The sequence below is a fragment of the Bubalus kerabau genome, chromosome 22, assembly GCF_029407905.1.
Source record: "Bubalus kerabau isolate K-KA32 ecotype Philippines breed swamp buffalo chromosome 22, PCC_UOA_SB_1v2, whole genome shotgun sequence".
NCBI classification, from domain to species: Eukaryota; Metazoa; Chordata; class Mammalia; order Artiodactyla; family Bovidae; genus Bubalus; species Bubalus kerabau.
The window spans coordinates 35,518,558-35,543,979 of NC_073645.1; the positions used below are offsets into that span (position 1 = coordinate 35,518,558).

The window sequence follows — 25,422 nt, forward strand, 5'->3', positions numbered from 1 at the left end:
CAACAACAAAAGAAGTTGTGGCTTAGAGCGGCCTTTGTGAGTGGTTTAGTCATTTTCTGTTTCTCCATATCTACAAAATTCAGAACGTCGTAGTCTCAAAATAAACCATGACTGTCCCAAGTCTCTGAGCTGACGTCTCGTCTGCTTTGTCTGTGTTTCTGCACTTCCTTCCATCTCGTCTGCTGCAGAGGACACCACATCGTACAGTGGCTGGCATTCGTGGTACTGGCCAGGGGAAAACAAGACAGAAATCCCATGGGAACATTCCCTTTAAAATATCTGAACCACAGTGAGATACCACTTCACACACATAGGATGGCTAAAATAGGAAAGACAGTAACAAGTGTCGATGAAGATGTGGAGACATCAAAACTCTTACCCACTGCTTATGAGAAAGTAAAACGGCATAGCCACTTTGTCAAACAGTTGGATAGTTCCTTAAAATGTTCAACATGGAGCTGCCATACCACCCAATGTTTCCACTCCTAGATATATGTATCCAAGAGGAATGACAATGCATGTTCACATAAAAACTTGTACGTGCGTGTTCAGAGCAGCATTGTTCAGAATAGCCAAACAGCAGAAACAACCCAATGTCCATCAACTGATGAATGGATAAATAAAATGCAGTATATTCAGTTCAGTTCGGTTGTTCAGTCGTGTCCGACTCTTTGCGACCCCATGAACCTCAGCATGCCAGGCCTCCCTGTCCATCACCAACTCCCAGAGTCCACCCAAACCCATGTCCATTGAGTCGGTGTGCCATCCAGCTGACTATCGTCCCCTTCTCCTCCTGCCCTCAATCTTTCTCAGCATCAGGGTCTTTTCCAATGAGTCAGCTCTTTGCACCAGGTGGCCAAAATATTGGAGTTTCAGCTTCAACATCAGTCCTTCCAGTGAACACTCAGGACTGATCTCCTTTAGTATGGACTGGTTGTATCTCCTTGCAGTCCAAGGGACTCTCAAGTCTTTGGCCATAAAAAGGAATGAAATCCTAATACAACTCGGATGAACCTTGAAAACATGCTCAGTGAAAGAAGCCAGACATAAAAGACTGTATTATATGAATCCATTTGTATGAAATGTCCAAAACAGGCAGATCTATAGAGACAGAAAGTAGATTAGTGGCTTCCTAGAGCTGGAGAGGTTGAAGAGAAATGGAGGGTGACTGCTAATGGGTATGGGGTTCCTTTTTGGAGTGATGAAAATTTTCTAAAATTGATTGTGATGATGATTATACAATGTGATAAATATACTAAAACACCGTTGAATTTTATGCTTTAAATGGCTAAATTGCACAGTATATGAATTATACCTCAATTATGCTGTTTAGAAATGAAGGCAAAGTAAAGATAGTTTCAAGTAAAAAATTTTAAAGGTATTTCAAGGGGATTTTTTTTTTTTTTTTTAGTGAATCATGCCTCAAATTAGGATGTCTTCAAAAACCACATATCTGGACTTTTTTGGCAGTATGAAAAGAAGAGGAAATGGTTTTAAATTTAGTAGCTTATGTCCTTTTTTCCCCCCCGGAATGAAAGATCTGTTACTTGTTCAGCAGTGTCAATGCTTTCTATCTCCACTTGGAATCTACAGCAGTAAGCTGGCTCCCAGCCATCAAATACCTAGATCTAGCTTTGTGCGATAAAACTCCCTTTAGCAATGCATATTGAAATATATCATTCTGAACCTATTTTAAATTCTATAGCAAGCAAGTCAAAAATTTTTTAAAAATCATGAAACATCATCCAAGTCAGAAGACAAAGAAACAAATAGAAAGTCCTCTCTAGATTCTGTTCGCACTCCACTTTCTATAGTTTAAAGAAAAATGTGGAATTTCCTGCAGAGTGATTAATAGGCCAGTGTGGTGACATACAGGAACTCTGAGCTTGACCTTGCAGGTAAAGGCTAACTGGTATGTTAAGTTGATTACACAATTTCCTCTAAATAAGTTGACAAGTGGTTTGCAGTTGCCTTGACTTTTGCCCTTATAAATGCACACTTATAAATGACTTGCTTTTTCAGCTAAAGCAATCCTTATTTTAGATGTGACATGTGTTAAGTAAACACCATGATAGGGAACCCCAGCTTCCTAGCCTTTATAGCCAGGTCAGATTAGCAGAGTTGCTAGGGGACATGAGTTGGGGCAGCCTGAAACTTGGCTTTGAGATATGGATGTATTCACAGGGCATGAGAAACCCAGAACTAGTTTCCTCCTTCTAATATGCTGAAGTAGACTGGTGGATTTGATAAGATGATTCCACATATGGCTTGAAATGTTCCAGGAGTAGAGGCTGCTAAACGGTTTGCAGTAAATGACAGTGGGATTATCCCTAGTGTTTTGTACAGGTCTCCTTTCAGGATCTCAAGTCTGTAGGAAAATACAGCCTCTGGTGTTTTGTCAAAAAATGTCATGGAGAAAAGGTTTCTGGTCAGCATTTCTGCTCTATGGTCATTTTCACAGGAAGAAAATGTGGTCTTTGTACAGTCAAGAGGATATAATTTATTGAGATATTTTTATTTACAGATATACTACTTCTTTCTACTTAAAGGGAAAGTTACAAAAAGCTACTATAAGAGAACAGGAAATGTTGCTTCAGATGAGAAATCAAAATGCTGCTTAGGAAAATGGTGATTTGTAGATTTATAAGTCAAGCACCTTTATTGAACTTAATGTATCCTGATTTGATAAGCAAAAAGAGCTTTGCTAACATTGTTGATTTAGCTGGAATCTATTTGTGTGCATGTGTGTGTGTGTGTGTGTCTTCCTGAATGAGTTAAACATTTGGAAAATGAATTGATTTTTATTTGAATATACAAAGATAATACCATTTAAGCTTTCCAGGTCTAGAATATGACAAGCCTTGAGCTCATCTGGAAAACAGAACGTTATTAGGACTCAGAGGTTAAATTTACCATCCCACCATTAAATCCATGAATGTTCCTCTAAAACAATGTGCAGACCCGTTACAAATCATCTTCCCTCACATTAACTCTTACGTACAATGAAACTCGCCAGCCTGAAATGTTTACTACTTGCCACAGATGACTAACTTAGAAATCTTTTTATTCCATTATTTCACCCAGTCATCCATAAGTATTTGTAAAAAGGATTGCCAACCACCTTCCGGCTGGTTGTGTGCTTGTGCAGGCCAATCTGACCTGCCACGTGGCTCCTCCTTGAAAGCTGTCAATACTCAGTAACCATGAGCTATTAATAACAGCATCCTCAGTGCATGTTTCTAAGCTGTGTCACTTCCGCCCAAGCTGGCCAGTGCCCTGTTGATGTACCCATGAGGCAAGACAAGGCTTTCCACACTCAACCCTCTCTGCTTGTGGAAAGTTAGGATCTCCTGAGGTTTGGCTTTCAACTCTGCATGGCAAACACAAGAGTCATGAATTTCCCACCACAGTGGACGAGTCAACGAAGTTTCTGCTGCGTCTCAGTTTTATCTCTCAAGAGAGTATCCTTTAGGGACTTCCCTGGCGATCCAGTGGTTGGAACTTTGACTCCCAATGCAGGAGGTATGGGTTTGATCCCTGGTCAGGGAGCTACGATCCCACAAACCTTTTCTTAAGTTTGATCAAAAAGCCAAAACTTAAGGGAAAAAAGCAGAAACAATATTATAACAAATTCAATAATGATTTTAAAAATAGTCCACATCAAAAAAAAAAATCTTAGAAAGAGAGAGTATCCTTTAAAAATAAAGGATAAATACTTCTGTTAAATACATTTTAAAATATTTCAAATTTTATTTCAAATATTTCATAAAAAATAAGACATAAAAAATGCTTACCCTTCATAATAAATGAGCATCCTTGTTCCCAGCACAAGCTTAAGAATTAATATTTAACAAATACAGATGAAGCCCCTGTTCCACCTCAGAAGTTTATAAGACCAAGTATGCAGTGCCTTGAAGAAGCCCAGTTGAAATACTGGGAGCTGTCCTGTGATAGCAAGAGAGAGAACATGCTTCTGGAGGAAAAAAAAAAATGCACTTTTCTCTTGTTGGTTTGAATTTTTTTAAATTCCAGATACTTAAACCGTAAAAAATTGCCAATATTCCATTATTTTCAAACCTCAAAAGTGACAGTTTTATATGGTTAGCCTTAGAGCAGAGAGACAGATATCCATTGCACATTATAAGAAGAAACCAAAATCCAGGTCACATCTTCTCTTGCCTAGATCATTAGCTTGGACCCAGAAATGGCTTCCTTGCTTTTATTCTCATATGTACATGCTCAGTCACTTCAGCCGTGTCCGATTCTTTGTGACCCATGGACTATAGCCCACCAGGCTCCTCTGTCCATGGGATTCTCCAGGCAAGAATAGTGGAGTGGGTTGCCATGCCCTCCTCCAGGGAATCTTCCCAACCCAGCGATCGAACCCACATCTCCTGTGTGTCCTGCATTACAGGTGGATTCTTTACCGCTGAGCCACTGGGGAAGCCCACCCCTTCCAATTCAACTTCCATGCTCTTGCCACAAGCATATGTATATCACATTAAGAATCAAGACAGGAAAACTGTCTTGATTATATAGATAGTGGAATTCTTACTACAAGCCAACTACCTTGCAGAGGCTGTACTTTACATTACTCATCTCATTTTATCCTCACAGGAAACTTTGAGACCTCCAGAGGCCAACCCAAGTTTTGTGGGATCCAAGTTTTGGGATACCCTGATGAGAGGAAATTAAATTCAAAATGAGTTATGAAAGTTAATATCTGTTTAGGTTAAGAAAAAGTGCAACAAAATTTGAGAGGCAAGTAAATACTTCAGATACCACAAAGTCCAGAAGAATCACATGGTTTTATTAATTAACCATTTGACATCCATTTATAATACTTTATTCCCCTACATTTTTGACTGCATATTCTTTCATCTAACAAGTCTTTCATAATATCATTTTCTATGGAGAAAATGCTCAGTCTTTCCTCTAAAATGGTTGAGCAAGCTTTTTTAAAAACTCATGGAGAGTACTTTTATAATTTATTTTTACTTCATAGTTCAATATTAGTAATATGTTAAGTTTTTAAAGAAAGGGAAAATGAAAACATTAGTTGCTCAGTCATGTCCAACTCTTTGCAATCCCATGGACTGTAGCTTACCAGGCTCCTCTGTCCATGGAATTCTCCCGGCAAGAATATCGAATTGGGTTCCATTCCCAGGAGATCTTCACGACCCAGGGATCGAACCCAGGTCTCCTGCATTGCAGGCAGCTTCTTTACCAGCTGACCTACCAGGGAAGCCCCAAGATCATCATCAAATGTCATTTTTCCCCCAGATATGAAGCAGTGAGATCTGGAATATTTCCAACAGACTTTGCTCCTGGCTCCACACAATTCTTTCTCAACCTCCCATAGACCTCCAGTGCTGGGTGCTCTAAGGCATGTTCATTTCACAGGATGACCTCTGGCCCTGCCCCTTTATGTCCCAACACCAGATGAGCCGGCTATTTCCAGCCCCAAAGTGCTAGCAATAACTTACCCAAATATGGCAATGACTGTTTAACATGTAAGCATATCCCACTACATCCAAAATAAATTACCCCTAACTCAACTTTTCCCCATGGCCAATGGTAGATCAAACCAGTCAATCCTAAAGGAAATCAACCCTGAATATGCATGGGAAGGAGTGATGCTGAAGCTGAAGCTTTGATACTTTGGCCACCTGATGCGAAGAACCAAATCATTGTAAAAGACTCTGATGCTGGGAAAGATTGAAGGCAAAAGGAGAAGGTGGCGGCAGAGGATGAGATGGTGTGATAGTATCAGTGACTCAATGGACATGAATTTGAGCAAACTCCAGGAGATCGTGAAGGACCAGGAAGTCTGGCGTGCTGCCTGCGGTCTATGGGATCACAAAGAGTTGGACATGACTGAGCGACTGAACAGTAACGAAATGTTACCCAATACAAGGGAAAGTCAGAGAAGAAAGAGACGGTAGTCCTAATGGATTGCAGTTAATATGTCTTATGTTTACGAGTTGTATAAGATACTTGACCAAGTGGACATGTTTCTAGGGCCTCTCCCAGGGCCTTGGAAGGAGGCCAAACAAGTGAGGGACTGACCCTGAAGGCTGGAGGGGAGCTGAGAAGTTGCATTCACTTCTGGAAAGTTGCTCGAGGTCACTGGGGTAGCAAGTGACAGAGCTAGGATTTGAACCCAGTCTGTAGAGTCCAAGTTCTTATCTACTAAATTATGTTAACTCACATTTTTTGCACATAATCTTTCCCTTCCTTTCATACCGTATCTTAGCACCCAGCATTTCACCATTGGCCAACATCTGCTACACCAAAACATGGACGTTCGAATCTCGAAACAGGTATGCTATATTCCTGCACACCCCTGGGCCAACTTCCTTTAAGACTCTGGAATTCAACCGCTTTTTGAAACAAATTTTATCACAACATAGGATTTCCAATAGCTCCGTATTAAAATTCACTGCCTTCCTCCACCCACGTTCTAAAATTCATGTTGCTGCTCATCCAGCTTAGGGAGATTTCTCAGGCTGCCCCAAGGGTTGATAAAGATAGTCCAATCCTCTGACATTTATTCTGGTGTCCCTAAGAGCCATGTTTCGGAAGTGGTGGGACAGTCTTCATTAGAAGGGGGACAGCCAGCAGGGGCCCTGCTCTCAATGGCCTGGCACCTGCAGAAGAAAGGGTTTTCCTGATAAACCTTCCAGTGTCTGGACCCACGGTTTGTGCACATGGGCGGAACTCTCTCTCACAGAACAAGTGTGTTTGCCAAATCAGGGACTGAAGTATCTTGCAAGTCCACTTGTTTCAGAAGAAAGACAGGATAAGGGAAGTGGCAGAAGCAGTGATAGGAAAGGAGTTTTTCGCACTAACAAGTGTGAGCTGATAAGCCCGACCTGTAAGGCAAATGTTGAGGGGTCCTGAGTACACTTCTCAGGCCAAAATTAGCTGAGCAAATTTGATTTGGCTTTTCCACTTTATAGTGGGAAAAAAGTTCTGAATAAGAAAGAAAACTCAGAGTGTATTGCTGTCACAAATGACAGATTTGACTGCTTATCTGTTAGATTTTTTCCTACTAAAGAAGTCAATGAAGTCACTTTCTAATATGTCTGAATTGTAGGGTGACATGACCAAAAAATACACTAATAATAATATGTGAGTCCTTATTACGTTCCCAGTCCCTGGACTGAGTGTGTTTACATTGCTTATTTCATTTGATCCTCACAAGAACCCTCTGAGGCTGTTTCAAATTACAGATGAAGAAAATGAGGCTTAGAGAGATTTAATAATTTACCCAAGTCAGCCACACAGCCAGCAGGCAGTGGAGGCCAGATCTGAACCAAAGCAGCCAGCCTTGGGACGCTGCACACTTAATCCACTCTCATACACGGAGGGTCCGTTTATATCCTGTTCCTGTCCCCCTGCTCCGGGATCACACTCCCTCTCTGAACAGTCCCCATAGTGTGAGGAACCGTCTGAATGTTACTCGAAACATGTATAAAGCAAACAAGGATTATTTTTATTATCTCCCACAAGTACCCCTATTAGCTTTTTTTTTTTTTTCCTCTTATGGTGACTAGAAGAAAATGTAAGATTAGTAAGAGGGCAAAATAAATATTTACTGAGCTCTGAAAGGCCTGATGGTGCTTCCCAGGTGGCGCTAGTGGTAAAGAACCCCCTTGTCAATCCAGGAGACATAGGAGATGCAGGTTCGATCCCTGAGTGGGGAAGATACCCTGGAGGAGGGCATGGCAACCCATTCCACTATCCTTGCCTGGAGAATCTCCATGGACAGAGGAGTCTGGTGGGCCACAGTCCATAGGGTCACACAGGGTCAGACACAGACTGAAAAGACTTAGCGTGCACATGTGAAAGGGTTGATACTATGCTTAGTTTTTCTCCACCCTTGCTTGGAGGCCCAGCCTGTGTAAAAGGAAGCCCCCAGCAAGGCTTAAGGAGAGTGTGGCTGCCTCCTTCTGGCAAATTCAGGTTCCTGTGAAGCGTCTAAGGTCACAGTGTTGCTCCTTGGGGGCTGAACTGGGTTCCCTGTGTCTTACCCATTTGTACCTAGAAACTCCACCAGGAAGTTTTTGAAAAGTTCTCCGGAGGGGCAGTCATGTTCACCTGGTCCAGTGTAGAGTACAATGTCGATTCAGTGCCAGACCGAGGGTCCCTGGGGAAGCACCAGCCCAGGCCTTGTGGTCACATTGGAGAGGAAGGGATGAGTCAAGGCCAAGAGATGAGAGGGGCCCTCAGGAGAATGTGTGCTCCCAGCCACTCATCTCACAGGAGAAACCAAGGCCCAGGGAAAGGAAGTGACCCCTGCTGGTCACGGTGGAACCAGCACCAGGCTTCCTGTTTCAGACACTCCTTCCACCATAGGCTGCTGACGGGCTTGCCCCTGGGCAGCACCTCCCAAGTACACAGGGACGCCCTGAATACTTTGTGGCAGTTTTGCTATCCAGCGATGCCTTTTGAGGTTCCATTTCAGAATTATTATGCTGAGGAGACTGACTTCTAAGAGAGGGTATGCCCTTTTTTCTCAGATGGTTAGATTTCCATCTATAGCAATAAAAGAGCTATTTAAATAAACTCTTTTATTCCTACAGTTGGTGACTCATCTACAGTAATATGTGTTATCATATTACCTGAGCCAGTCACGTTTTCTCCAGACTCATATTCCTCAGCAGAGATGCAGGGAGATTGCCCGACAAGTTCATTATTGCTTGTTCCAAAAGCAGGAAGTGCCCTGACCATACACATATACAAGTATTTCACACAGATGACACTTCCTTTTCTCTTTGAGGAGGCTTATTTAACCAAATACACTTGAAGAGTTGGGGAAAGTCAAGCTGTTGTTCACATTGATCTAGCTTTGCCAGTAGACTATTTTGGAAGGAAACAATTCTACCTTGTATACTTTATTCTTCTCCAAACCTTGAGTTCATTCTTCTGCAAACCCTGAGTTCCTTCAAATTATGGAAACGTCCCCTGCATAGCCCAGTTAGCAAAGCCCGTCTTCACTGTCCAACAAAACAACCCAAGTGGACTGGTTTTCTGATAGAACAAGTCTGACTTCATTGTTTCCATTTAAACGGATGTGTTAGTACACGTCCCTGGGACAAGCTTGTCACTCTGAACTCTTACTTCTAAAGTAGGTGGGAAGTTTAGGAGGGAAGTGGATGTGCAGAGCGGAGAGCTTCAAGCCTCTCCGTGAATTCGTCACGGGGGCCATGAGGCACTGCCACCGCCAGCACGTTCTGCTGACGCTCTGTCCGCACAGGACTCTCAGGGAAGCTGGATCCTTGAAAAATAACTTAGGAGATGGAAGAGGTGAAGTCACCACACTTTCAGTGAACAAAAACTGTCAAAAGTCGCGCCACCCCACTGTACGATATGTCTGAATTCAGACCATCCTAACACCCGCTGAGCACTGGTCCTCACCCTTAACAGGAATATATGTATGTAAAGCAGGGAGAGACTCAAAGCTCCAGCTTGGACCTATGGTCCTTGATTAAAGGAGCAGCTACTCACAGCAGTCACTCATACTGTCTCTTGTCTCTCTACTTGGCACTGTAGAGGTTTCTGCACCCTAGATAAAGCAACTTGGTGAGATAGGGAAAGAAGGAACTGAGGGAACACAGTGGTGAAAGAATGCTAGAATGGTGGTTGGGTCACAGACGTAGTCTTAGAAGATTGGCCTCAACAAATAAGACATGGAAGTTGGGGACCTGGAATTTGCTGCTTTCAAATTTGCGTGCATCCATGCTCAGTCACTTCGGTCGTGTATGATTCTTTGCAACCCCATGGACTGTAGCCCGCTAAGGTCCTCTGTCCATGGGATTCTCCAGGCAAGAGTACTGGAATGGGTTGCCCTTTCCTACTCCAGGGGATCCTCCCAACCCAGGGACCGAACCCATATCACTTATGTCTCCTGCATTGGCAGTCTGTTTCTTTACCACTAGCACCAGCTGGAAAGCACAAATTTACCTATACTGCAATTTAAAGATTTTAAAGATACCAACAAAGCGCCTTGTATCAGGATGTTCATTGCAACGTTGAAATAGCAGAAATTTAGAAGCAGCATAAATTTAGATTCATCAGTGGGAGGGGGGTGGTCAATACAACAGAATACAGTAATTAAATTGCATAAATGAATCATACACACACGTGCTCACATATGCATCCATGAACTATTATGTTGAGTCAAAAGATGATTTTCAAAGTGCTGCTTAGAGAGTATTATGTTAAGAAAATAGCACACTGGTTTATAGATACATAAATATGTAGTAAAAGAATGAAAACATGGACAGAAGTATGAGCTACCGGGGGAAGGTACATCAACTTTGTAATGTGTTATCTTTTCAAAAGAGCAGCTCAGCCTCCCATGCTGTTTAAATTGATTACTGTATTTCCAGAGGAAACAAAGAGACTGATTTTTAAATATGTATCCTGTGCATCAGTCCAGTTGGAAAAGGGGCTTGAGAGTTTCAGTTTAGGCTTTTGTGGGAGAACAAAGGAAGTGAGGTGACCTTTCACCTCAGCCGCTCCAGCGCCCCAAATACAGGTTTAAGAGAATTTCCATCTTGGAAGGAGCTGAGTCTGGTTGGACTGCTTATCCCAAAGTCATTCCTAATTTTTGTTTTTAATGAAATTTGACAAATAATGTATGTGCAAGAAGGCTCCTGTAGAATGGCCTTAATTTGAGTTTAGGAATGCATAATTTTATCAAGATCTCTGTAATTAGATATTGTGCAATAGAATATAAAGCAAATATTGCTCGTTCCATGGCAACAACGGCCTTTAGTACCTCACTATCTTTGAGATAACGAAGGTTTCCATACACACGCATCACATGGGATTTTTTAAATAGACATCCAAGAAGAAAATGAAAGTTTCCCAATTGGTTTTCCCCTGATTTTAAGGGCGAGTATATGAACGTGTGTTCTGTTCTCTTCTTTCTCTATTGTCTCCTAGATGCGAGTCGCTCTCCCCCACTCCTCGATCCGTCTGAACTGTAAACGTGGATGCTGCAGCTTTTGTAGCCTGTACCATAATGTCATTGCTTCAACTAGTGTTTGGGGTAAAGTGCTTGTCTTTGGAAGAGAGAGAAAAGAATTAAGATTGTGGTCACTTTCTTTGTGGACTGAGGAGGGGTTTCATGGGACGGTGGTCTGTGTTTTAGCAGAAAGAGTGCTGACAGGCCAGGGCTTGGACTACAGAGCGAACTTCTAGAAGGCAGGGAGTAACTTCTGTGACTCGAGCATCTAGCCTTGCAGGCACACAGTAGGTACTCAATAATTAACTCCCTCCTGGTTAATAATCATTCAGAGGGAAGACAGCAGTGTTGAGTAATTGCTAAGGAAAGCCCCCACAAGGCGCACTTTTGCTTGTAAACTGGAGGTCAGATACCTGAGCGAGCAGGTGGTCGTACAGATATGTCAGGCGGGCCTGGCTGAACATCACACAGTGGGAAGTGAAGGCCTGGGGTGAACCAACATGTGCACGGCTGATCCTAAAGCATTCAGGTTTTATCAAACATCAACTAAGCCAAACAAAACAGTCTAATCTGCATTTATGCCTAGGCTTTGAGGAAAGCTAATTCTATTAATAGCATAGGGATGTTTCCACTGAGAGATAGCCAAGTCCCAAACAGGTTAAGAACAGTTTCCACCAAGTGCCAGGAATAAGCAGGTAACTATGCAAGGGTATTGCTCTTTCCTCAGTAATAACACTCTGTGTAAGATCTGCTCTGTGCAGGGCCAGTTCTGAAACCACCAGGCTCCCTTTCTTGCTTTGGAATTTGGTTGAAATCCACTTGTAATGTTCACCAAGGTCAACTTAGAAAAAGAGAATACCCAGCAACATATCCTATACTTTAAGAGGAAGGGTCCATGGAAGGCAAGAGAAGCAGCCCGTGCATGCATGTCTGCTAGCACACAGGTGTGTGTTAGTCATTCAGTTGTGTCCGACTCTCTGTGACCCCATGGACCGTAGCTTGCCAGCCTCCTCTGTCCATGGAATTCTCCAGGCAAGAATACTGGAGTGGATCTTCATTCCCTTCTCTAGGGGATCGTCCCAACCCAGGGATCAAACCCAGGTCTCCCTCTTTGCAGGCTGATTCTTTACCATCTGAGTGACCAGTGAAACTAGCACACTGGTGACCTTCAAATCATCATTTTAAACACCAGCTGGTCAACAACTGCCTTCTGCCCAGCCTGCTGCCTCCCTGGGGTGATCTCCTCGAGTCTGATTAATCGTACCTCCCAATAAAGGCTGGTAGGTTGTACATAAACATTTCCAGTACAGAGCCTCTTGGCCACAAGGTTTTTCCTTTAGGAAATACTAGCCCAAGTCCCTCGTGTTGGAACACATGACTTTTAATATCTGTAGATGTTCTGCCCAAGATACACCTAGGCTAAATTCATTTCATTCAGTTCAGTTCGGTTCAGTCGCTCAGTCGTGTCCGACTCTTGGCGACCCCATGAATCGCAGCACACCAGGCCTCCCTGTCCATCACCAACTCCCGGAGTTCACTCAGACTCACGTCCATCGAGTCAGTGATGCCATCCAGCCATCTCATCCTCTGTCGTCCCCTTCTCCTCCTGCCCCCAGTCCCTCCCAGCATTATTACGGTAAAGCTCCTTTCAATTGTAATGGCATTAAGCAGTTTTATACATGGCCGTGTGGTGAGCACCTTGAGAGTATACTGAGCACATCTTAAGAGAGCTATTGCTGTATAGTGAGGGGGCAGAGAAACACATGTTAATTATCCCTGTGAATCTTATAAGTGTTTTGGAAAATCAGAAATCAAACCATTCTTTGGATGTAGAGAGCAGTCTCTTCCCAATGACTGAAGGGGCAGTTGGAGGTGTTTTCTTGTCTTCACATGATCCTGAGAGGTAGCTAGGAACAGATGTACAACAAACGATTCAGACCCATTAGGCATCATGGTGTAGCATTTGAAGCATCATTTCAAGTTGTTCATTTCTTCTAAAATGTATGGGCTCATTAAAGGCGGTTGTAGTCTCTTTTGAAAATAGGATCAGTGAAAGAACTAAAATTGTCCATCTGTCCATTAAACAAAGAACTGGAATCTGAGACCCACACCCCAAAGTGGCTTCCTAGAGACTATGCATTTCATTTTATTTTTATTTATTTATTTGGCTGTGTTGGGTCTTTGTTGCGGCACGTGGAATCTTCGCTTTTTTGCTGCAATATGCAAACTCTTGGTTGCAGCGTTTGGGATCTAGTTCCCTGACCAGTGATTGAAGCCTGGCCCCTGCTTTGGGAGTGCAGAGTCTTGGCCACTGAACCACCAGGGAAATCCTGAGACTGTGTATTTTAGAATGGTGCAAAAAGCAAAGCCATGGAAAAGACGAATTTAATACCATGTACCTGCAAAGGTAGGGAGTTGATCTCTACCCTCATTGGTTAGAGAGTCACTTTGAGGTATTTCAGTATTTGCAGGTGGCAGCTCGTGCTTCCTTTGCTCACTGACTTTTCATAACAGTAGAGTAGGCAGAGGTCAGACAGCACTCTTTAATGGCTACAATGTAGACCTGGTCTTATCCAATCAGGTGCCAGGTACTCTCCTTAACTACAACTAAAGAATTCCTTTAACTCAGAATTCAGAGCAAAAGCAAGTCTCTCTTCGGTAGCAAAGAACCAAAGTTATAGTGTGGGCATGACTATGCGTAGGTCACATGAAGAACTGGAAACAGGTATAGAGAAACCATAATATGCAGTGACGAGGCGCTTGCAGGTGTTAATTACCCATTCCTCCCCTCCCTGAACTGTGGTGAAACCCATGGTCAGAAGCTCCCAGGGCTGAGCCCATTCTGGCTCCAACCAGAGCCTCCTCTTTCATTGTCACACTGATTCCCTTTTGTCCTCTGATTCCTGCATCCCTTCCTGGTTTGTGCTCTTTGCATTGCACTGTCAATTACTCTAAGACAGAGTTAATATCCTAATTACAAAGGAGTCTCCATTTCACCAGCCTCAGTTCCCGAAAGAATCACGCCCAGATGTCACCCACTATATTTCTGTTGCTCCAGCACTTTCTGACCTTTGTGCTCATTTGAGAAATCTCTGAAAATGCTGAAGGTATCACTCTCCCTCAGTGGAAATATTCTTTGGGAAAATTCCCAGTAACACTGTATTTCCTTCCCTGCTATGGCAACCAGGGTTTATAAGGCCTGTTTGCTTTAGGTGAAGAACAGCTTTCAGACTAAATGTCTCCTTCACATAGTAAATCATGGATGGTTTTCTGCATCAAACTATCCAACTCCAGTATCAGTCTATTGGAGAGAAAGAACTGTGGTGCCTGGTTGATGTCTGCTATTTACCTCCTTAAATTTCATGTCATGGGGGTCTGGTGGTTTGGCAGTCTCTCCTTCAGGTCCAGGACAGTCTTAGATTGTCCTTCATGTCACTTATGTGAACTCTCTCTCCCCCCACCCCCACTGTTTTGTTTTGTTTTTTTGTATGATACAGATTTCTGGTTTGTGAACTCTGAAACCATATTTTACAAATCAGTAAGATATGTGACGTGAAAAAAAGATTTTTTTTCTGATTTGTACATGTACTTTACAGAAAGTTTCTTAAAATGAAATCAGATTAGCTATACATTGGGGGAAAATCACCTTTTAAAAATATAAGATTATATAATATAAACACTGCCCTAAGATGATGCAGATATGAAGAGACTCCCTCTCACATACCCAGAGTGAAATGTATTTTCAGCTGTTAGACTTACAACTTATTTTTGCAATAATAATAATAATAATTCCTTCCATAAGCTTATATACATGAGAAAAATAACCAAGAAGCTTCACTTTTCAAAATATATTGATAGGGCTTCCCTGGTGGCCCAGTGGTTAAGAATCTTCCTTCCAGTGCAGGGGACACAGGTTTGATCCTTGGCGAAGGATTTGATTCTTAGCGAACTAAGACCTCACATGCCATGGGACAACTAAACCTATGTACCACAAATTAGAAAAGCCCACGCACTGCAGGGAAGACCCGGGCAGCATTATATATAAAATATACTGATGGTACAACCCTCAGTCCTATAACCAGAAAGAATTAGCATCTTCAAGCCACTTTTTTCCACTGTGGAAGGAGAATGGGTTAGATTTTTTTTTTTTTTCAGAGTTAACTATTCCCAGAATGGTAGACAGTGTGCAAATCCTAGAAAGAGTTTATTTTGCTTAAAATGTGAGCATTTTCCCTCCAGATTAACTGTGCTGTTGAAGCCAAACCTGTAATTACTGTTATCTAATAGTTTTATAGCATGCCATGCACTATTTACAAGGACTTTTTTTCACTGCTCATTCAGAAATACAATTCAATGTTGAAAAGGAGCTCTTTTCCCTTGATATGGGAAAAGAGGCTATGCAAGGGCAAAAACAGTCTTTTTCCTCCAGATTTGTGTTCTGTCTACCCAGAGTTGAAGTATGTTCCTACCCAGGAACAGAGTATGATCGTTCTCTGTGAATTTATTACATGAAAAGAATATGATTTTTTTTTTAATGGGTGGGAACGCCTTATTTTCAGCTTATGTCCATGACCTCATGGGAATTGTAAAAGTGGGAGAAAACCCTCCCAGGGAAAAGCCCTGTAGGTCAGAGTGAATTAAATCATCAGAGAATTTTCATCCATCCTTTCCAGGGTCAAGTCTAAATCTGTAACAAGAAGTCTGCACACAGCAAGGTAGGAATCTAGGAGCCAGGGAGAGGGGGGCATATCTTTCTGGGACTTGATGGAGCCTCTGTTGTTACAGTAAAGAATCCACCTGCCAAGCAGCAGATTTGGGTTCTATCCCTGGGTCAGGAAGATCCCCTGGAGAAGGAAATGGCAACCCACTCCGGTATTCTTCCCTGGGAAATCTCATGGACAGAGGAGCCTGGTGGGCTAGAGTCTATGGGTTCACAAAGAGTGGGACCCCACTTAACGACTAAACCGTCACCACCACCTATTGCTGTATAAATGTGCAAGCTGGACCACCAGACCAAATACGGTTGGCATTCTGTTTGGGCATCTGTGCTTCTGTGTAGATAAAGAAAACTTAGGGGGAAAGCTGAACCAAAAGCAAGAAGGTAGACATTCCTTAGGAGGAGGCAACCAATGGGGGAGGGACTATTTACTTCTCAGGAAGTTGTGAAATCTCATCTGTAAAACACAGTCATATTTTTGTTATTACTTGATTTAACACTTGAGGAAGTTAGCCCAAGCCAGCTGTGACTCTCAGGCTGCCCTGCTCATTAAAATCACCCTCCACCCCCTTGAATTCAGACCCCCTTTCACCATTACTGGATGTCCCCTGACCTGTTGTCCCTGAGTTAACTCCATGTGATTCAGGGATGTGCCTGGGCAGTGCTCCCAAGAAGTTTCTTTTTAAATGGCTTATTTTATACCTACAAAAGTAAAAATTCACTACAGAAATTTTGGGAAATTCTGAGAAGTACAAAATAAAAATACAAGGCACAGTAATTCTATTATCTGTACACTGTGCCATTGTTAACACATTAGCACTAAAAAAAAAAAAAAAAGTTTTTTTAAGCATTCAAAGTGATCCTGAAGATGGTAGGTGTGGAGGTGTCCAGAACCTTCCCTTGAGGGCAAAGGTCACATCTCCTCTGTCTCAGGGCCCTGCTAGCTGGCCCAGCACCCAGCACGCAGGAGACACACTGTTTTTGCGTAAGAAGATGCTAGAATTGAGTCCAGGAAAAAAATGTGTTGGTGCTTTTTCTTAAGTAGCAACTATAAAATATATTTCTCAATTATGACCTTTTTCTGGAATTGTTTAGAAATGCCAAACACATGTTCATAAGTGATTTGGGGTGTAAGGGTCGATGAGAATGTAGGACTTTTCTAGGGCTCCGCTCGGAAGATAAGTTTACTTAAATTTTTGTAACATTTCTTTGGCACGCAGGGCAGGAAGATACCTACTTGGGGCAGTGGACTCTCAATGGGTGAGCTGAGCCCAGGGCTGCTTGAGAAGGGATGGGCGGGGGTCTCCCCAGGCTGGGGCCTCCCCCACCTACCTGCAGTATCTGATTCGAAAGAGGTGCAGTTTGAAGGGGGTAGGAGAGGGGCCAGACTGGTTGGTATCCAGGTCTCATAACCCATCAGGGCCTGTACATGGACCATGTATCCCTGCACGGAGCAGCGCCCGTAAACAGATTACAGAACTGCCATTTGTTAATCCCAAAACAGTTTTCTGTCATTTAATTAGAAAATTCATCTTATTTTGCCTCCAGGCCTTGTAGCCTTATTGCATTTGCACATATTTCAAAATGTTTCAAGTACTGACCAGATAACATTAATGAATATATTAGATAGGCAAACGCTTTTAAGCAAAAAAGTAATAAACATGTTTGTGTGTGTGTGTGTGTGTGTGTGTATATATATAAATTGTTAATTCCGTCTGGAGCCAAACAGGTAATTTTCCCTTCAGCATTTTTTTTCAGTCAGCTAAGACAGGTTGGCCTAAGAGTGCAGTCAGCCTGTCTGCAGACTCCAGCTCGACTTGCATACCAGGGTCAGAGTTTTTTCAGAAACAGACAGTGAGATGATCTGATTGGCTCTGGTCCAGAGCATGGTCACAAGGGCTTCTTTGATGAAAGGGTCCTTGGTAAGTCCTGTACCAAAAGCAGCCTGCCACCCTCCTTTCAAAGATATCTATTTAAAGTAATTCCAAGAAAGGGGAAAAAAAAACAGTGAGAAAGAGGGAAGGGGGGGAGAGAGAGAGGAGTTACCGCAAGAATAATTATGCTCCCTGGCATAGAGAAAGGGGGAAAAGTTATTACAAGTGAACTGCTGGATGTTGAAGTAGCTGGTTGGCAACTCTGCAAAAACATAAGGAATGTGCAATTAAACTCATTAAAACATCATCATCATGCTTATCAATCTTTTTCCAAAAGGGGTGGGGTGGAGCCATGTGTTAAGGCATGACTGCTTTTGCAGATAAAGATCCAAGACTACCTAGCTGCTTCTCTCAGCAAACAGCATCAGCTCTTCTGTTCCCCGAGGCACCTCCAGGCGCAGGCACGTGGCAGTGGTAGGTGCCTTCCGGGACAGGTATCCCGGAGACTGGCTCCTCTCGGCCAGCAGGCTTCCTCGTGATAGGATCCCCATCAGACAGGCAAGTCTTGATGAGCACCTGCTGTATGCCCAACACTGGTGGTCAGGGAAATTCAGAAATGTCATACAGGATGTGAGCCCGGCCCTCCAGGCACGACTAGTGTAGCTGGGGAGGTGAGACCGAAGTCATTCATTCATTAAGCCATTCATTCATTAAGAGAAGATATATTGAGAGGCAGCCCTGGGTGGGCACTCCTCTGGGTGCTGTGGGTGCCAGGATGACCCAAGGTGGACACAGCCCCCACCCGCACCATTCAGCAGACAGTCAGTCCGTCAGGCCCAAGTTCAGTGACATACAATTGCTACACAACCAGTGCTGGGAGGGGAAGGTCAGGGTTCAGTGGGAGGACAGAGAGGAGCACAGCTTGCTCATTTTCCACGTTCAGTGTTAAGCTCCTTGAGGAGCTCTTTTGTCTCTCTTTTATGGTCACTTTTTCTCTTTCTTTGCTGCTATCATTTTGTCATGACATTTTTAATATGAAAATGGTTTATAGTGAGGATCACATACAGTGAAGTATATAAAGAAAATTTTAAATTATCCATAATCTGAACACCCAAAGAGACCCTTCTGACCTTTAGATATATCCTCTTCCAATCTTTTGTTTCCATTTTTGCTTTTATACAAAATCAAAGAAATAGAATTATTTTTCCACTTGACATAATGTGAGCATTTTCCATATCACTGACCATGCTTCAAATCACTGTTTTAGAATATCTGCACAGTTTAACTGATTATACTACTGGATGTTTTATTTGTCTATGGTTCTTCACCGTTATACATAATACTGCCCTGAGCATCTTTGTATATAACAATTGTCATTTATTTCATATCCAAACAGTTATTTTCAAATAGTGTTTATACAGTAACCACCTGTAAAATCAAGGAAAGTTGTATAAAACAAAACAGAAAGTGTGGGCCTCACACTGGAGCTGAGTAAATCTGGAAAACAGGTTATTCGCTGGGGATTAGCACAAGCAGGAAGGCTCATAGAGAAGGTGTGACTTGAACTAGGATGGTCTCTCTCTTTTTTTTTTAACAATTTTATTAATTTGTTTATTTTGGCTGTGTGAGTCTCTGTTGCTGCACGGGGTTTTTCTAGTTGTGGTGAGTGGGAATTACACTCCAGTTACTGTACATGGGCTTCTCATTCCAGTGGCTTCTCTTGTTATGGAGCACAGGCTCCAGGTCACGTGGGCTTCAGTAGTTGTGGCTCCAGGACTCGAGAGCACTAGCTGTATAGTTGTGGCACGTGGGGTTTAGTTGCCCTGCAGCATGTGGTATCCTCCCAGACCAGGAATTGAGACTGTGTCCCTTGCATTGGCAGGCGGATTCTTTACCACTGAGCCACTGAAGCCCAGATGGTCTCATTTTTAAAGTCTTATAATACTGTGGATTGTCTCAAAACCCCTCGTTGTACTTTCTTCTGAGCATCTGGAAGGAACACCCCTTTTTTTTCTCCAGCTCAGTCCCGGCAGACTGGTCACCCATATCTCCACTACATCCCTAGTTCCAGAGTCGACAAACATTTCTCTGCTTCAGAATCACCCCAGGGTGTGGGTTGGAAAGCCCGATTCCTGAGCCCCATCCCACACCTGCCAAATCAAAACCTGTGGGGGGGGGGGGGTCTGGGAATCTGCAGTTTTTAAATGCACATCAAGGTAATTCCAGTGCAAGGGGCTTAGTGACTCAACGAGGCAGGAGGACGCTGGCTGCATCCGTGATGCTGGACACACAGTGGCCAAGAGGGAGGGCTCCTGTCAGAAATGTATGGGCTCGGCCCCTGGGCTTGCCTTCACCACTTTTGTGTCCTATGCCAGTCTCCCCCTCTTCTGTAAAAGGAAGATAATGATAGGAGATCCCTCCAAGAGTAGTTGTGGGGGTGAAATGAAGTGCTTAAGACCCCAACTCAGAGCCAACATCCCATGAACATTTTTGGTAGCTGTTATTTTTCATACGCGGGCTTCCCAGGTGGCACTAGCGGTGTAGAGCCCGCCTGCCAATGCAGGAAACATAGAGTCATGGGTTCAATCCCTGGGTCAGGAAGATCCCCTGGAGGAGGGCCTGGCAACCCACTCCAGTATTCTTGCCTGGAGAATCCCATGGACAGAGGATTCTGGCAGCCTCTGGGGTCCATGGGGTCACAAAGAATCGGACACAACTAAAGCGACTTAGCACACACACATGCACATTTTTTCATATATATCCTTTCTTTTTAAAACCTGAGCAGTCCATAGGCCTCCTGGCTTAGCCTTTAGTCTTTCTTGGCTGGTGCTGAGCTCACCAATGAGACCTTGTTTGTAAGAGTGGCCTTAGAGATCAGTGACCCTCCCGCGAGAGGCTCCCACGGAAGCGCTGTTGCCCACTCCACTTCCCTGGGCCTCCTGGCTATGGCAGGGGAGCTGGGGCATCTGATTGGTAGAAATGCATCCTTGGTTGGAAGCCAAGTTAAGCTAAGGTGGGAGGGAAAGATAAGCCTAAGGAAATGCTGATGCAGAGAGGTGTGACTGGAGAAACACCAGCCCCCTTCAGGACTGGAGAGCCAGCTTGAACTTTAATTCCTGGTTTGATCAAGGTAGTGTAAAAATGGACCCCAAAGGTCTTTAGATGGAAAACTAGGTTTTAGGTTTCACATATTAGCTGTAGTTAAAGCCAAATGTTCATTCCACTCAAATTGTGTGGGTGGATCACTTTCCTCCCACTGTTGAAGTATCGTGTTTTTAGCTGCTAATAAACTTAATAGAATCCATTTCTTATTTCCCCTAGCGTATTAAGTCCATTCACATGCACTGCTGAACCAACGCTTAGTGACACTGTGTTAGAAAGTATTTTTGTTGGAAACAGACAACGGACACAGTTCAGCTGCAAAACACGTCTCAAAAAGGCTTCTTTTCTCCAGTCTCAAGCTTGCAAAGAGTCATTTGAATTCAGGGAATCCTCCCAGTCAACCAGAACACCTACACAAAGTAGGAAAGAATTTTGTTTTATTGATTCAAGAAGCAGATTCAAAGAAACTGCATGCTTCTCTACACCCACAGAAGCTCCCACCTGTCCATCTCCCACCCCTAACCCCAAATTCTCATTGCCACGAATGGCGCCCAGTTTCCTCACTGTCCCAACACTCCAAGGCCACCCAGATCGGAAGAGTCAGGGTGCATTTCCAGGGTCCAGGCAACCCTGTCTCTTCTCAGTGAAAGTCGCTCAGTCGTGTCTGACCCTTTGCAACCCCATGGACTATACAGTCCATGAAATTCTCAAGGCCAGAATACCGGAGTGGGTAGCCTTTCCCTTCTCTAGGGGATCTTCCCAACCCAGGGATCGAACCCGGGTCTCCAGCATTGCAGGCGGATTCTTTACCAGCTGAGCCACAAGGGAAGCCCAAGAATACTGGAGTGGGTAGCCTATCCCTCCTCCAGAGGATCTTCCCAACCCAAGAATCGAACCAGGGTCTCCTGCATTGCAGGCGTATTCTTTGCCAACTGAGCTATGAGGGAAGCACTCTCTTCTCAGAGTGCTTGGTGATTGAAGGTGAGTGCTGTAACCTAACAAAACAGAGAAATGGACGTGGAGAGCAGTGTAGGGAATACTGGCGTCTTCTAAGCCTGAATTGAAAAGAAACAAATAAAAATGGGGAATCATGAAGCTATAGATACAGACAATGAAAATACGCAGAATTTCTCAGGGAGACGTGGAATTCAAGGAGGTAGGCATAGACATTTGACAGTTTCAATCATTCCATCCTAAAATTTCAAAACGTGATATCAAGACCACCAGGATACATTATGTTTGTGGTGTGTTGGTTATCAGTAAGTGTGTGCTGGGACACAGATCGAGATGAGATTTTAAGAAAATGCATAAAGTTGGGAACAATCCAGATGTTTGTCAATCCATGATATTGATTAAGTTCCCATTTGATTTAAGAATGCAAAAGTAGGACACCACACCCTCCCTTGTCAGTCCTGCTCTATTTTGGTAACTGGTAAACCCACATCCTGAATTGGGCTTCCCTGGTGGCTCAGGCAGTAAAGAGCCCACCTGCAATGAAGGAGACCCAGGTTCAATCCCTGGGTTAGGAAAATCCACTGGAGAAGGAAAGAGCAACCCACTCCAGTGTTCTTGCCTGGAGAGTAACATGAGCAGAGGAGCCAGGTGGGCTACAGTTAACAGGGTCACAAAGAGTTGGACATGACTTAGTGACTAAGCAACAACAAAAACCCATTTCACTTGTGAGCATAAAATTTTCTTTCTTACTTTTAAGTTTAAAAAAATATAAAGCCAGCCTCATACCCAGGTTTATGTATACCAGGACTGTAAGTCTTGAGGAGTCTGCTGCTTTTTTCACTAAGTGATTGTGAGATCTTTGCTCTGCTATAAGGTGAGAACTAGAAAATTATAATGCCATGCCCATGTTTGCTGAAGTGATCACCCTTGATTGTGTGGGGCTTCTCTCCTGGGATAATCAGCATGGCCCTCTTAAACAGAGCTGTCTTAAAAACCCAGATCTACCAGTAAGATCTGTTTTAATTTTGGTCTAACAGCTTTCAGATTACTCCTCAAGACTATATTGTCAGGCTTTTGTACAAACAAGGAGCTTACACAAAACTTCCATTTTAGTGGTGGCTCGAGGGTGAAGGGGGGCAGCCTTGTTTGGTTGATTGAGTTATGATTGTGTAGGGAACAAATAAAGGCTTTCTTTCCTTAAACATAACGGTCATGTCTTACTCTCCCTAATAATGCCACATATTCTTTGGAAAAATATTTACACAGCCTGACATTATTCTTAATGTCAGTGCAACGTGTTAACCTCTAGGTTGAAATCCAGTTTTAATCCTATAAGCTAGAAAAATAAGTTAGATTCTGCACAATTGAGTTTTGAAACTGTTGATTCTGTTGCTGTATTTATTACCATTGATGGTTGGTTGCTGTCTCCCTTCTCCTTCCCCCTTTTTCTCTCCTCCTCCCCTCGCCTCGTCCCTTCTCCTTCCTTCCTCTTTATCCTTCATCTTTGCTCTCTCTCTTTCTCTCCATAGGTATATATGAATTAAATTGATTACGTATATACATGTATATAGTTCTCTACAAGTGGGTATCTGCACGTGTAACAATTTCATCCATGCTCCAAGGAACTATCTTACTTCTTTCTCTGGGAATCTACTCTGTGATCTCAATAAACCCTTTTACAATGAACTGATTTACTGCAGGCCTGGACAGTATTTACACTTTTTCCTGCCTTCCTCCCCAAAGAAGTTAAATGGCTTGTCTTTGACAGTTGTTACTTTAGGTGCGTCACAGTTTTACTGACCAGATTTTCTTTAAAGTCTCTCATACAGAAAAAGGATTGAAAACTTTGGGTGCTGGGTAGGTTATGTGATTTCAGCTGAGGGTAGCCCACCACTGCTAGTGTGGATGCGGCGGGGCTCGTTTCACGTGGCTTTAAGGGCTGCAGGCACGTGCTCCGTAGTTACGCTCTCAAGGGCGGTAGAGCCTAGCGTGCCTCAGTCAGTGATCCGGGTGCAATCCAGCAGCAAGGTGTAATGGCAGTGGCCAAAAAAGACCCAAAAAGTGAAATCAGACATGAAGTTAGACAAAGCTAGGCTGAGAACTTTCCCTCCCCTCCCGCCCCACCACTTGGAAACAGAAAGCAGATAGCGATCCAGAAACAGGAAGCAGAAAGATTCCTACGAATTGGGATAGGAGCCATAGTGAAAGCTTTTAAAAGTGAGTTTGCAATGACTTTGGCTCTGGATCAGGCACCGAGCACTGTTTGTCTTCTCTAAATCCATCTTTAAACATAGTTCTGCGACTGTATTTGGGTAGGAGATGTGAACTGGGATATTATAACTTCCACAGACTAATTTTAATCAGCTAATTTGGCATTTTGAAAGCACTTCAGGTCATTGCAATTATGCAAAGGATATGCAGTCATTAGCGCTCAATATACCAATTTCTCATTAATATCTACCTGGAATCAAGCTGATGAATACAAGGCTATCATTGCCTGAAAATGAACATTTTCACTTGACAGCGTGGCTGCTTTTCTCTCCCGGCTGCTACCCAGAATTGATGTGAGTGCTGGGCCTGGAGAGCAGGGCCGTTTAGAGTTCAGAATCAGGTCTCACACACATGAAGTGGATCGAGATATTTAAATGTTACTGATCCAGCTTATCACAGCCAAACAATCTAGGGGAAGGCTAGTTTAAAAAATTTTTTTAAAACAGTCACAGCTGGAGGGCATTTTGCATAACCTCCCACCCTTGGGCGCCTCAAACTCAGACCCAGAAGCCCCTGCCACTTGGCACCAGACTCAAAAACCCATTAGCGGTGCCACTTTGGTTACTGGAGGGTGAATGACTAAGCTTCTGGCCTCTGGTGGACTTTAAACGTCCCACTGGCCTTTGCTCCAAGCCTCAAGTCAGAGCATGATTTTATGCATCCCACCTGTGCTCAAGTGATGAGGTCGAGTTGAGTTCTTGCTTCTTTCCCACCTGTTTGTATTGATACTAAGAGCAGGTTGCCCCGATTTGTATCTAAGAAGTGAACTGAATGGCCTGCTGGCAGGTAGGATACTGCTTCACTGAGTTACGGAACTTCAGAGCCCTGTGACTGGGAATTTTGTGCCTTATGTTGATATAAGTTGTCTTTGTTTAGAAACTATCTTATGCTTAAAGCTCATCTCAATTTCAGCTCTCAGGCGTTGTTTCATGAAAATATGCCACAAGGTCATTACGTTTCTGCTTTTAACCTCTAGCCTGATGTTTCTACTCTCCATGCGTGTGTGCGTCCTAAATCGCTTCAGTCGTGTCAGACTCTTTGCGACCCTGTGGACTGTAGTCCTCCAAGCTCTTCTGTCCATGAGATTCTCTAGGCAAGAATACTGGAGTGGGCTGCCATGCCTTCCACCAGGGGATGTTCCCCGCCCAGGAATCAAACCTGCATCTCCTACATCCCCTGCAGTGGCAGATGGGTTCTTTACCACTGTTGCCACCTGGTAAGCCCTTTACTCTCAATACCTCCTGCCATATTACACCAAGAACATGTAATGAACTGGATGCCAATCAGACGCCTGTGCAGTGGTCTTGACGCTCCCCTCAATGGTTTATTCTTCTGACATACCGTAGCACCCTTTTTGGGAAGCAACATGCTAAGAATGTGTATGGTTCCAGGAAGAGATGAAGGGAAAGATGGAAGGAAAGGTTTTTTGTTGTTTTTTTTTTTTAAAGCTGCAGTTATACCTGCCAGTAACCATGTCTGCAGCATCCCTGGGAGTTATTGAATCATTCCCAGTAGACCAGTGCCCA

The 25,422-nt window shown here is 43.4% G+C and overlaps 1 protein-coding gene and 1 long non-coding RNA gene across 23 annotated transcripts in view; one reads left to right on the forward strand and one right to left on the reverse strand.

Annotated features, from left to right (window-relative positions):
• Positions 1-25,422, forward strand: part of VTI1A (vesicle transport through interaction with t-SNAREs 1A) — a 381,817-nt gene that overhangs the window by 291,449 nt on the left and 64,946 nt on the right. For 6 of the 22 annotated variants that reach the window (XM_055560784.1, XM_055560789.1, XM_055560782.1 and 3 more), the window contains 2 exons: positions 6,257-6,323; positions 10,957-16,502. The exons of 9 other annotated variants lie outside the window; for them this stretch is intronic. In XM_055560784.1, coding sequence (XP_055416759.1) covers positions 6,257-6,323; positions 10,957-11,214 — 325 coding nt within the window. In that variant the 3' untranslated portion in view covers positions 11,215-16,502. Of the gene's footprint in view, positions 1-1,411; positions 3,637-6,256; positions 6,324-10,956; positions 16,503-25,422 lie in introns of those variants that run through there. 7 more of the 22 variants (XM_055560770.1, XM_055560771.1, XM_055560773.1 and 4 more) reach the window with 7 other exon arrangements.
• Positions 20,968-24,220, reverse strand: LOC129636980 (uncharacterized). The gene is made up of 3 exons (XR_008707245.1): positions 24,087-24,220; positions 23,427-23,609; positions 20,968-21,081 (listed from the first exon to the last, which is right to left on the reverse strand). It is a non-coding gene; the product is annotated as an uncharacterized LOC129636980 (long non-coding RNA).